We start from the raw sequence: 13527 nt of genomic DNA on the forward strand, positions 1-13527 counted from the left end.
CCCCGCCCCTTCGCAGCTCCTGTCGGAAGATATTGAAAAAGAGAAGGGGCCTGGATTAATGTGTAATTAAAGGAAATTTGGAAGGGTGAGATGTTGCGGAATGTTAGATCAGTGGCTGGAGCAGTGTGGGGTGTCCTTTAGGAAGGCTTCATTGATTCAGGACAAAAAAACGAGAGAGGGCCCGGACTGCCTCCCTGTCTGCTCATTTATCAAGCGGGGCCTGACAGAAACTTCACAGCTTGGCCTCTTTTTTCATCCCACACAATGGAGAGCTACACTGTTTGCTAAAGTTTCTGCACCAGGAGCTGGACTAAGGAGCCAATCTCTTTGGACAAAAACAGAGGAAAGGAAGAAGGAGGGAGTGGAGTAGAGAAAGAGAGTGAGAAGGATAGAGGATGGGTGGGTGGATGGATGGGGGGAGACTGTTGATATAGAAAAAAAAAAGTAATACCCCTGGATGTCATAAATGGATGACTCTCAAAGCTTTTATTTTCCTCACAGACCTCCCTGTGGACACAGCTAGACAAACTTTATTAAACACTTTCTCATACACAAGTACAGTATTTCTGTGAAGTAATGTATATTGTTTTACTGTGGATTAGATTCTAACTAAAGTATAATTTTCTACTATACAATATTTTCTTCCACTGAGTTAAATAGAAACATGTCGTCTATATTTTATAAAGATCTTATTTGACTCCATGTGTCAATTTTTCCCATCTCCTTTTTCTCTTTTTTTTTTTTTTTTTTTTTTTTTTTTTTTTTTTTTGTAAATTACTGTCGGCTGAATGGCTGAGATGAATTTGATATAACTCCAAAAACAAACAAAAAAAGTTCAACCTCTTTCTGAATAGTTCCAGCACACTGAGAAACTTTTCTCTCCCACAATGAACAGATCATACGGCAACAGTTTCCAGCGTTAACTACCAGACGACTGGGGACAAGAGGGCAGTCGAAGTAAGTTGTTAAGTTGGTTTCGAACACACTTGTCCATGTATCCACTAAAAAACAGCAACAAAAAACAAAAAAAAACAAAAGTCACAAATTTACTCAAATCTCCATTAACTCAACTGGATACAAAGCATATTCATCTCAGTTGATATTTGCAAAGATTTGAAACTGGGGCATACATATAGGTTTTTGAAATATTAGTTGTTTTTTGGGGGGGAAAGCGTTTCACATGATGAAACAGTCGTACACTGTATATTTACATAAGGTCTGGCTAACATTTTCTTTTCTTTCACAGTTTTTGATAGTAATACGACTTGTACTTGATGAGGGAAGAATAAACTATGCACCGTCTGTTCTCCTCAGATACCACTACTACGGCATAGCGGTGAAGGAGACCTCTCAGTATTATGACGTGATGTACTCCAAAAAGGGAGCGGCGTGGGTGAACGAGACGGGGAAGAAAGAGGTCACCAAGCAGACAGTGGCGTATTCACCGCGCTCCAAACTGGGGACGCTCCTGCCAGAGTTTCCAAATGTCAAAGACCTAAATTTGCCCGCCAGCCTGCCAGAAGAGAGGGTAAACAGGAGTTTTAAAAGTCCATCCTTACAGCCCCCCTCCCCATCCCTGTCATCCCATCTCTCCCTGCCATCTCACCATCTCTGCGCCCCCTCTGGCTCTTTTATCTGGATTTTCACTGGGTTTGCGTTTAGAGAAGGACCCTGAGGATTTATATGCTGGCTCCTCACTAACTCTTAATCTTTTGGGGGAGATAATAAGATCTAGCGATGGACAAAGGACAGGCACTAGCTGTCCGGCTTTTAAAGAGGGGCCATGATTTTAAATGGTTTGTGTTTTTGCTGATCTCTAAAGCTTGTTTTATATTACTCTGCTCCAGCCTAGACCTGTTACATGTATTTATTGGTTCACATGCTTTGTTCAAGATTTATTTTCTTGTTTTCGTACTACTGTTTTTTAGTTTCCCCAAAAGAGAAAAAAAGCCATTTAAGTTTGTGATGCAATTAGATTAATACTCTGTTGTTGCCCACAGGTGTCAACCTTCATCATGATGTACAGAACGCACTGTCAGAGGATACTGGACACTGTTATTCGAGCCAACTTTGATGAGGCAAGCCGTCTCATATTTTAAACCTTTTTTGTTTAAAGTCAAATTCTTGATTGTATGTAACTAATAGCTTTGCTTTATATAAAAGGTTAAACTTTTATCTCCTAATGTAATGACTGAACATCATGGCTTGTCTGCGGTGTCTGCAGGTCCAAAGCTTCCTGCTGCACTTCTGGCAGGGGATGCCGCCCCACATGCTCCCTGTCCTCGGCTCCCCCACGGTGGTGAACATAGTCGGTGTTTGTGACTCCATCCTCTACAAGGCCATCTCTGGGGTGCTGATGCCCACCGTCCTGCAAGCACTGCCTGATAGGTGAGTCGTGCTGTAACCCTCACTTTTACTATGAATGAAAAACTGGACATGAGGTACAATACCAGTCAAACGTTTTAGAACATTTCCCAGTCACTGAAATCTACATAGAGGTTTGTTTCAGTGTGTTAGATAATAGATATAAAAAATTTTTTTAAAAAATCATAGAATCTTAAATCCTAAATTTAATCTTCATTTTTGACTCATCCAGCAGCCAAATACATTTGTGATGTTCTTTCTAGAATGAAAATCATATATTGTTCAGAAAGTTTGTCCCAACACTGTTGCTGAAGTTCCCACAAATGTGTTGCACATACACTTACCTTCTGTCCAGTTCATCTAAAACCAGCTCCATGGGTTTTAAGTCTGGAGACTGTGCTGATCTTCATCATGTGAAGCCACTGTCTCGTTCTTTTCTTCTAATGTCATGGGTCATTATCTTGCTGTAGGGTGAACCCCTGACCAGCCAATCCGTCTTCCTTTGTTACTGGCTTTTTTTCTCCCCATTCTGATAGCAATATACAGCACTACTTCCTGCACTACAGTATTGTCCTAAGAGTGACACAGTTTGTTCCATCACTGCCTTTGCACAGACAGAGGGTTTCAGCAGAAGTGTTTTTGGTTGAACTTTTTTTTTTTCCTTGGGCAGTTTATCACGGACCTTTGTACCATTTGAGGTTATTCACTGGATTTAAAATTTCAATGAAAACTAAACTAAGACTAAACCTGCAGTGTGAATTAAAGCTGCTGCTAACAGACACGTCTCACCGCATTTATTGCATTATACTTCTATATAGGTAGTGTATTATTGTGTAGAATGAATTTCTATAAATCTGCAAATGATCTGTAAACACTTTCAACTTGTAGCTACTGATTGGATGTCTGGAAATCAATCACACAAACTCAGTTAATTGTTGAAATGATTTTTCAAAAACATCATGTGAGGATTTGTTCTTTTTTCTTCTGTCACATATGAAAGAAACTTAACTCAAGGTCCGCTTACTGGCTTTTTCTGTAGCTTTTCCCCACATCTCATTCTTCCTCTGGGACTGGGAACTGAGTTTGAATATTTATATATCGGTTGGTCAAAAGAATAAATTTGAAGATTGTAATGGGCATTTTTCTGGGCATCATTTTGTGACATTTCACAGACCAAACAAATAATTGAATGAACAAAACGGATAGTTTAAGAGGATAATCTAGTTTAAGCAGATAAATCTATAATGAAATCCGTAATTAGATTAAATTATTACTGTTTTGGAGGTATTTATTGTGTTTCTGTTTTCCTTCATTTTCACAGTTTGACTCAGGTTATTCGAAAATTTGCCAAACAGCTTGATGAGTGGCTTAAAATAGCACTTCACGACCTTCCTGAAAACCTGAGGAATATCAAATTTGAATGTAAGTATGAAGTCCACAGTTTATGTCTGAAAAAAATACAGATTCCGTATTTTTATTTTCAAACAGGACATGTAAATGATGATTCACAGGAATAACCACATTCTTTTCCTATTTTCTTTCCAGTATCGAGGAGATTTTCTCAGATTCTAAAGCGGCAAACATCATTAAATCATCTGTGTCAGGTGCGTATCATGGTCCGAATGTTTTTCTAATAAAATTCATATGAACAAGCACAGCTGATAAGGGATATGGGTATGCTTGTGTAATATTGTTGATATATCTGTCCCCAGGCGTCACGGACTGTGATAAACAGTGCAGACATCACCTTTCAAATGCTGGAGGACTGGAGGAATGTGGACTTGAACAGCATCACCAAGCAGACACTTTACACCATGGAGGACTCACAAGAGGAGCACAGGCAGCTTATTATCCACTGTAAGTCCGTGCAGTTACACTGACTCCACTCTAACACACCCAGCCACACAGAGAATTACACTTTACTTCCACACAAACAACACACCGAGGGACAATCATTCCCACGACCAGCAGAGTCAAAGCATTAATGATGGAGACCAAAAGGTTAAGTAAGTTCACACTCCTCTGAAACACCCTGTGGAGCATCTCCAATCATCAGTCCTGACGGGATCAGAGGTCACAGATACGTAGAAGATGTGGCATAAAGATGCCATTTGCATCCAAATCTTGGTGTTTTCTCAGTCTCCAGTGATGTTAGTTCCCATCTTACCTGACCTTCTGGCTCCTGTCACAGTGTATCAGGAGTTTGACCGTCTACTGGAGGAGCAGTCCCCAATCGAGGCGTACATCGAGTGGCTGGACTCAATGGTGGACCGCTGTGTTGTCAAGGTCAGACAGAAAATACTCCTATCCCCTCATTTAGAAGAACAGCTGTTTAAACATGGTCTGACTCGCACATTTTTGCATAAAACATTTGTCTGAAGGTGAAGTTGCACAAGTGAAGTTTAAATGTTGCCCATGTATTTGCACAGCAGATCATTTTGCCCTTAAAAAGACACCTGTGGCTGAAAGCCACTCGTCTCTGCATGTCTTTCTTCCACAGAGGCACTTACGCTGCAATCCTCCCAGTTAATGATGTCTTCAAGCTTCCCATTTGCGTCCATTATGGCCAGATATGGGCTTGTAAAATTTGGTCGCCCTGGCAACGTCTTGGACTGCCCAGACAATAGTTCAATAGGAAGGCGTGTCCCTGGGGGCAAATTAAATAGTTGACTTGTTGACATGTTTTTCGTTCCTGAGGGTTAAGCCCCAATACGCACCCAGGGGTTAATTCTACCCCGGCATCCCAACCCTTCCCCCTCTTTTCTCATGGTAATGTTCTCTCTAGGTGGCAGGGAAGAGGCCCGGGTGCCTGAAGAAGGTGGCCCAACAGTTCCTGCTGATGTGGTCGTGTTTCGGTACCAGAGTCATCCGGGATATGACCCTCCACAGCGCGCCCAGTTTTGGTGAGCTGCTAATGCTTTGTCATCATTCCTTCATGCAACAGACAGGAAATACACAACGTTGACAGAGTGTATATAGAATAGTTAGTTATGTCATCTATTATTCCAAAGTCATCTCATGTTTAGGTCTGGTGTTTGTAGGTTCCCAAAACTGGTTTAAACTTCCAGAAATGATCTATATTTGTCTTCAGTACTACCAAATAAACGTTTCCAGATTCCTGTGATTCTCAAATGAGGAGAGAGGAGGAACAAGTAAAATGGCTGTTGTTGCAGTAAGTGCAGAGCTGTGAAAATGAAAGAAAAGAAAATGGCTTCTCTTTCCTGTACTTGTGTCCTTTGGCCCTGTCTGTGAATATCAAAGACACAGCTGGTTGCAGTGTTTTGATAAAGCAGGTCTCTGTGCACAAACAGCTAATTAACAAAAGCCGCCCCTCCCCTCTCCCGATGTGTTTGCCTGTCTTTTCCATTTTATGACCGGTCAGTATTACACCCCGCTCCCCTGAATAGCCACAAGTGTTTATTATGCGCATGGCGGCGGCAGCGACCCGTACAATGACACAATTGTGACGCTCCCTCACATGCCACGGTCTCGTCTTCCGTGTGACCCCAGGGTCAGCTGACATATTTCTGGCACTGAGTCGGTACACGGAAACAAGTGCACTCACTTTTTCTTTTTTCTTTTTTTTTTTTAAATAACAGCAGCCGTCCTGTCAGTCTGCAGGATGTGATGTCATCAAATAGATGCTTTTACAAACGCCTCAGTCTTAATGCTAATCTTTCCCTAAACATGCATAGGCATCTTTTTTTCTGTCACCATGTCATGAAGTCACTTTTTAACACAATTAATTACATATAATTTTATATGTTTTTGGTCCAAACAACACTTATTCCTCCCGTGTGTTTGTGTGCAGGGTCCTTCCATCTGATCCATCTCATGTTTGATGATTATGTGCTTTACCTGCTGGAGTCCCTGCACTGCCAGGAGAGGGCCAACGACCTCATGAGGGCCATGAAGGGCGAAGGCAGCACAGGTGAGAATGCTACCTGCAGGTCTAATCAATAACCAGTGACAGTACGTCATAGTTTGTCAAGAAGTTCACGTCATGTTTCAGGCACAAATCCCAAACACTGTGGTTCCAACTGCTGCTTTTCTCTGTTTCATGTGATAATTAACTTTAAAGCTTTTGGATGTTTTTTTTCACTATTTCTTTTACATTTTTTGCGTCACACAGTAATCAATTAATCAAGAAAATTAAATGATTACTGAAAAATCAGAAGACCATTCAGTAATGGAAATAATCATAAGTTGTTAATTTCCTCCATATACAGGTATGTCTATTTGTGCTCCTGAAAAAATACAATATAAAGTACAAAAGTCGACTCACTTTACAGCTTGAAAAGTCAAATTACTGAGAGAATTTACTGACAGAATTTTGGGGCCTAAATTCAGGCTTCACTGGCCAGAAACTGCAGAAACCCTGGTCTTTTTTGTGTTGTGTTGTAGTTTCCTCTCTGAAATCCATTTTAGCATTGTAGCTTACACACTGAGAATGCACTGAGAAATTGTGAACTGTACCTATATCCATACCTTTCTGTAATAGATATATTATAGTAAATAAATAAAACCTGCAATAATAAACATTATGATGAGAACTTGTTTGTATTTAGTACAAATTAGCATTTTATGATTTTAACACCAAACATGGCTTCTCTCCCTTCCACTGTCTAATGGTCTGTTGCCTCCCCACACCTTCAGCAGAGAGAGAGGAGGAATTCACGCTGACAGAAACCACTGCCACCTCCCCGTCACCAGGATCCTACTCTCCCGCTCGGTCAGTCCACTCTGTGGGCGTTTCCGCGGCCAGCTCCCCAACAGCTGCCGTGTCCCCCGAGTACACCGGAGTCACTGCCACCACAGGTGAGACAGGCCTCACCGTCACACAGGGTTTAACAGGTTTCACTGCACATAGTTTCTCTGCGCCAAAACATTTGTCTCTGTGTTTATATATGTGTCTACCAGGCGCTGTTCAGTCATATACCTGGTCCCTTACATACACAGTGACAACAGCAGGCGGCTCCGCTCCAGAAGCCGGACAGCAGCTGTCCTGTATGAGGAGCAGCGCTCCAGTCCCTCCTCCGTCCTCCACACACCGGATGCCAGTCTACACCCACAGAGAGGAGCATGGGTAATTATGATTTTTATGATCTGATTAATTTTCATTTGAATTTAGTTGAATAATTTTTTAATGAATTCTTTACTGCACTCCAGGTATACTGGTAGTTACAACTATGGCAGCTACGCCAACCAGCATCCTCACTCCATCCAGAGCCAGTACCCGAGTCTGGCCCATGAGCCGGCGATCCCAGCCCCCCTCCACTACTCCGCCTACCACCGCTCGTCTGCACAGGTCAGTCTCAGTCATGCAGAAGATGGATTCAGTGGCATTTTAAAGAATGGAAATCAGTTCATGAATTTGCTCAGTGAATTGAAATCTTCATCACAATCTATGTAAACATAACTTTTTAAATGTAAATCACAAATTTACAAACTGAAAGAAACATACAGATAACATACAGGATATATAAAGGACATGTTTTATATGTTCCTCTTTGATACTAAGAAAAGAAATAAAACCCTTGACACAACATTAGTTAGATGCAAAGATTAAAAAAGTTCTTTAAGCAACAGTTTTGGACAGACTGAATTTAGACTTTTATAAATAGTGGTGTAAAAACTACTTACATTATTTAACTTAAGTAAAACTAACAATACCACTCTATGAATATACTCCAAATTACTTCCGAAAGTCCTCAAAAAATTACATCATTAAGCACACACAAGTATTATTGGCTAAATTAACTTAAACATTCAAAAGTAAAAACGTTCATTATGCAAAATGGCCTCTTTCAGATTATTATGTTATTATATATGTTATATTATTGGATTATTATTATTGATTAACTTTGATATGAGCTTCATTTTAATGTTGCAGCCAGTCGAGCTAATTTTAGCTACTTTACATAGTGTTGGGTGGTTTTATAAGCTCATATATTTTCTAAGTAAAAAATATTAATCTACAAAGTAACTGTAATTGGTTAAATGTATGGAGTCACTTTCCACTAACAAGAGCAGTTTACAGTGAAAGCTACAGATGATGCTGATGTCCATAGAGAGGGATGAAACACAGTGTCACATTATTCACTTAACACAAGAATGTGTGGATATGATGTTTTCAATAATGCGTGTCAATATGTGTGTGTGACTAAGCTGTAACTAATGAGTAAACTGTATGCAGCCACAATACAGAGCTGTGTGCAAATGGTCTCCATTGCAAGAAGTAGAAAACAAAGTAGCCTATGTGCATAAATATAACTTGATATAGATGTGAAGATACAGTATGTCTTGCAGAAATCTTGCAGTGCTCCTTCTTTGCACATTAGCAGCTCTTATAAGGTGATTTTTGGATGAGAATATCATCAGACTGGCCTCTCAAGCTCTGAACTGTCCTGTAAAGGCACAAGATATACTCTTGAGAAAGGAGTTGATGAGATGGAGTCACTGATGTGACAGCTAATGTAGCGACTGGTGTGAGTTTACTCTTTTAATGGTAATTTCCTGTCAAGGGCCCTCCAACCTCCGCTGCCTTTATAGTGGGAGGAGATCAGAGGGGCCTCAGCGCTCACAGTGTTTCTAACAGTCCCAGAATCACCCTTTCCACACAGCGGAAGCAGACAGTGAAAGGTGGCTCAGCCAGGGCCAAGAGGGGCCCTGCTCTGTTACTCCTCTTTCCAGCTCTCAATAGTCTCTTCATCTGTTTGAGCCAGTAGCCACAGAGCAGGGCAAGGGGGCATTTATTAAAATATTGTTATTCAATGGTCTCTTTTCTGCTTGTGAACAAGAGGCGGCTGAGCTGTCTGTTCTGCTCTCTGACCTGCACTGACTGTCTTTTTCCATGTCGTGATCCCTCATAATGGAATCGACTGTCATGTTTATATTTAGTGAGAAAAGGGAAAAGGGTCCTACTTCCACTTTTTTTTAAGCCCGTCTGAGCTTAAATCGGGCACAATGCCTGAGCTTTGTCCGTGTGAGAGGTTGGAGATTGAGCTGAAACGAACAGACAACTTTGTCGGATCACCATCTGTTCAATTTATTTTTATCAACAGGCAGATTTCATCAGGCCTGTTTGTGGCCAGTCACCATAGGCGACAAAAAAAACCCACTGGAAAACCTCTTTTACAGCTTATGTCTAATTTTCTTAAGTGGCTTAATTTTTCTATTTTGACCAGTCTGGTACAACTTGTGAAGCAATTTCCCCTGACAGGAAATTACCATTGGCAGGGTCAGTTCACACCCAATGCCACATGGTTAACACAGCATCAATATGATAACAGCAGGGCTGTAGCTACCTCTGAGGACACCAAGGTCATGTCCTCTGTAAATGTTCTGGGAATTTGGAGGTTTCAGCAACTCGAGTTTATATACTACAGTTAAGACGAGTTAATGAATAAACAATTCAGTAATTTTGCGCCAGTTTATTACTGGACATCATGTAAACGTTCATTAAAGAAATAGTTCAGCATTTTGCCAAATGTGATTATTTGCTAGATTAGAGTTACAGCCTGCAGCCAGTTGGTGTAGCTTAGCACAAGAGACTGGAAAGACGGGTAAGCAACTTGCCTGGCTCTGTCTGGAAATACAAATCCACCGAACAGTACCACTAAAACTAATTAACATGTTATGTCTTGTTTGTTTAATTTGCTCAAAAACCAAAGTGACAATGACAATAACAATTTGGAGGTAATATGCTAAAACTATTTCTTCTTTCTGTGACAGAGCCAAGCTAGCTGTTTCCCTCTGTCTCCAGTCTTTGTGCTAAGCTAAGATGAATTACCTGGCTACTGGCTTTAATAATAAGTTAATAGTTTGAATTGCTTTTCAAACAAAATGCAAAACGTTTCCACCTGGTTCCACCTTCTCAAATGTGCTGAATTGATGCTTTTCTTGGTCTTATTAAACTGAACGTCTTTGGGTTTTTAGATGGTTTGTTAGACAAAGTAAGACATCCAAATACATCATTCTAGGCTTTGGGAAATTATAATGGGCATTTTTTCATCTTCTGACAATTAATGATTAATCGAGACAATAATCAGCAGATGAATTGGTAAATAACTATAAAGTAACTGGTAGTTGCAGCTCTGATCTTTTCACTGTATATATTATGCTTCTCTCAGAAGATGCCTTTACTGCATCACTAACTTCTCTCCACTTCTCTACAGTACCAGCTCAACGGCCAGATGTCTCGGATGGAGCCTTGCTTGATGGGCAGCACTCCTCGGCTGCACCCCGCACCTGTCGCCCCCCGGTGGCCAGATGTGTCACCGGCTAACAGCTGTTACACCAGCCCACCTATGCATTCATCCCGCTATGCCACCTCTGGGGACATGTACTCTCCCCTGGGACCACGCAGGAACTCAGAGTACGAACACTCACAGCATTTCCCCGGCTTTGCCTACATCAATGGAGAGGCCACCACAGGCTGGGCGAAATAGCCTTTAAACAATGATTTGGAAAGCCATGTACAAGCTCCAGGCCTGCCAAACCGGTGGATGCAAAGTCTTTGAACACTTCCAATCAAGTACATCAAATAAGGAGGAGCAGAGAGTGGAGAGTACCAATGCAAGGTAATAGCAATCATGGTATGGACGTACTGACAATTTAAAAAGACGTCAATCACACTGACGACTGCGGTGTAATTTGTTAAAAAAAAGAATTCTTCAACAATTGATGGAAGAAAAAATATGAAATCATACAGATTGTCAAAACCTGCAGCAAAATCATTTGAAGAGTGCAATGCTGCTGCCAAGCTGTGCCTTTGTTTTTAGGAATGTACACCTCTGCCAGAGTTTCCCTCGTCAGTCTCACAAGTCAGCGCACACATCATCCCACCAACCGTCAGTCAGTAATGTCTGTGTCTGATGGATCAGTGTGTTGCGAGCGGTTACGGACACCAGTACAATCTCAGTGACACCACTGTCTCCTCTAGTAGCTCAGCACTGTGCAGCATCCTGGCATGAGCTCGCTGCAGCCGATAAACCTCAGTCTGCTGCAGGATGATAATGAACTGCACTGCCTTAAACTTCTCCTGGGACACCAGTTACACACAGTGGCACAAAGCCAAAACATCATAAGTGACAGATATAAAGTCATGAAAGACCTTGATCTGTGTGTTGAGGTGTCTTTATCTTGGATAGTGTGTTTTTTAACGATTGAATGCTGTGACTCAAACAACTGTGCGAGTATATTCTGTCCCAAGCTTCTGCTGTTTTCCTGTGACAACATATATATATATAGTATGTATTTTCTGTAACTTTGTAACATGGTGTATCCTTTATTTTCTATGTTACAATTGGTACTTTGTTCTCTGTTTTGTATGGTTAGTAAAGGACGCATTAACCTAGGGTTGTGTGTTTTATAATGCACTCAAAGCTACTGAGGACCTATTACCCTATGGGTATTTATAAAAAGGGAAAATATCAAAGTGTACAGTAACATGAAGTCTAGTCACTTTTCTGTAAATAAAAGCACTGGAAACCGTTTGTGGTGACTGTTAAACTATCACAGTTGAAACTGATGTGTATGTGGGGAAAAATGTTGCCACATAAATAATTTCACAATCTAAAACATGAGTCATCTTTGTCAAATTATCTTCTTTCTCTATTCTCAGTATTCTGTTCTCTATTTCTTTATACTGTCTTTGGAAACATGCACAAAATGATGCACAGAAGTGTCCAAATGTTAACCAAATGGTCAACGCATTAGTGGATCTTTTTAATAATCATAATTAGTGTCGACCCTGGAACAAAGTCTTGAATTACATTGATCCTTTAAGTACTGCTCTGTTTATACTTTCTATGCTTGAATATAATCTGTTAAATGTTTTTGACTATAACTTCTGACATGTGTTGACCTATGAAAATAGATCATTTAATTTGAGCCATCACTCAGAGTCCTAAAATACATTTTGATGTTGAAAAGGAAAAACATTTTCTGAAGTCCCCTGAGCTGAGTTTTATTTCTCTCTCCATGCACCCCAGTGACAACACAGTGGGGGGTTGTGCCAGTAGCACAGATGCCACACTGCAGAAAGAATTACATTTCAATAGAGAGAATATCCTGCTGTGCCGGGGTCATTGTACCTCAGTCCCATAACCTTTGACCCCTGACCCCTGCCAAGGTTTGTATTTATTGGAACATAGATCCTCTGTGTTATGTCTCTCTGAAATCCTGCACAAGTGAGACTTTGAATGCAGAAAACTTGTTTACAGCCAAAAAAAAAAAAGGCCACCTTCATTGGGATTTAATTACCTGACCTGAGTGTCAATATCAATATCCGCTGAGGATTTAAGAGGAAGATTGGTGAGTGTGGGTGTGCACGAGGACGACACTGTCAGCTGTGAGAAAAGTGCTGCCAGACAAGTAGGTTTCATCTCTGACATCGTGTGCTTTAAAATGCTATCAAATAAATGCATAGCATATTGATTTAGTATAAGTGTATTTATTCTGTTTGATTTTTTTTAAGTAAGAAATGATTACAATTAGATTAGATTACAATTGATCTAATTCTGGATTTCACAATTTTTAATATTTTTAAACTCAGAGTTTATATTTTTATATAATGTATCATTTGTATCTGCAGCCTGCAGCAACAATTATTAGCAGAAATACAGATACATTCACACTCACACTTAACACTTAAGTCTCCAATTCACTGTGAATGTCAACAACTGATGTTCAAACCCAGGAGTGTGAGGCAGCTTCAGCAAACATATCATGATCTCACTTAATGATATGGTGTCAAAGTGACATTGATTCACCAAAGTAAGTAACTAAGAAGATTTTTTTTCCTCAGAGTAATATAAGTTGTTACAGCAAGTCTGAGTCTGTATGAAACTGCCCAGCTATATTTTTATGTTTTTTTTTTTCTTTTTCCAAAGATCCTGATGGACTTTCCAAACATCTGCTGCATCACTGCCTCACTCACTGTCATATAAAATACATTCTTATATTTTAAAAATTCAACAAAACAATAAGACATTTAAGATGAATTTTAGTATGAAGTAGCATTTTTTTCTCATCCAAATTAATATACTGCAAGTAACTGCTGAGATTGTTTATTAAAGAATTGCTTTTGAACATTCTGTATAAGATTAACTGGCTTTTAAATTGCTCCATTTTCATATTACATAACATGAGCCTTGATTC

General features: G+C 40.2%; 1 protein-coding gene across 2 annotated transcripts in view; it reads left to right on the forward strand.

Annotated features, from left to right (window-relative positions):
- rfx4 (regulatory factor X, 4) overlaps positions 1–11946 on the forward strand; it is a 19924-nt gene extending 7978 nt beyond the window's left edge. The window contains exons 5-18 of one of the 2 annotated variants that reach the window (XM_023406718.2): positions 896–957; positions 1315–1528; positions 2001–2078; positions 2225–2388; positions 3686–3786; positions 3910–3968; positions 4077–4221; positions 4556–4650; positions 5150–5267; positions 6176–6295; positions 7021–7182; positions 7285–7450; positions 7534–7672; positions 10542–11946. In XM_023406718.2, the coding sequence (XP_023262486.1) occupies positions 896–957; positions 1315–1528; positions 2001–2078; positions 2225–2388; positions 3686–3786; positions 3910–3968; positions 4077–4221; positions 4556–4650; positions 5150–5267; positions 6176–6295; positions 7021–7182; positions 7285–7450; positions 7534–7672; positions 10542–10814 (1896 nt within the window). In that variant the 3' untranslated portion in view covers positions 10815–11946. The remainder of the gene's footprint in view (positions 1–895; positions 958–1314; positions 1529–2000; positions 2079–2224; positions 2389–3685; positions 3787–3909; positions 3969–4076; positions 4222–4555; positions 4651–5149; positions 5268–6175; positions 6296–7020; positions 7183–7284; positions 7451–7533; positions 7673–10541) is intronic. The other variant, XM_023406719.2, reaches the window with a different exon arrangement.
- Positions 11947–13527: the final 1581 nt, after the last annotated feature.

Source organism: Seriola lalandi, unplaced genomic scaffold (assembly GCF_002814215.2).
Source record: "Seriola lalandi dorsalis isolate HSWRI2012SDOR001 ecotype SW California unplaced genomic scaffold, Sedor1 jcf7180002054314, whole genome shotgun sequence".
Classification (NCBI taxonomy): domain Eukaryota; kingdom Metazoa; phylum Chordata; class Actinopteri; order Carangiformes; family Carangidae; genus Seriola; species Seriola lalandi.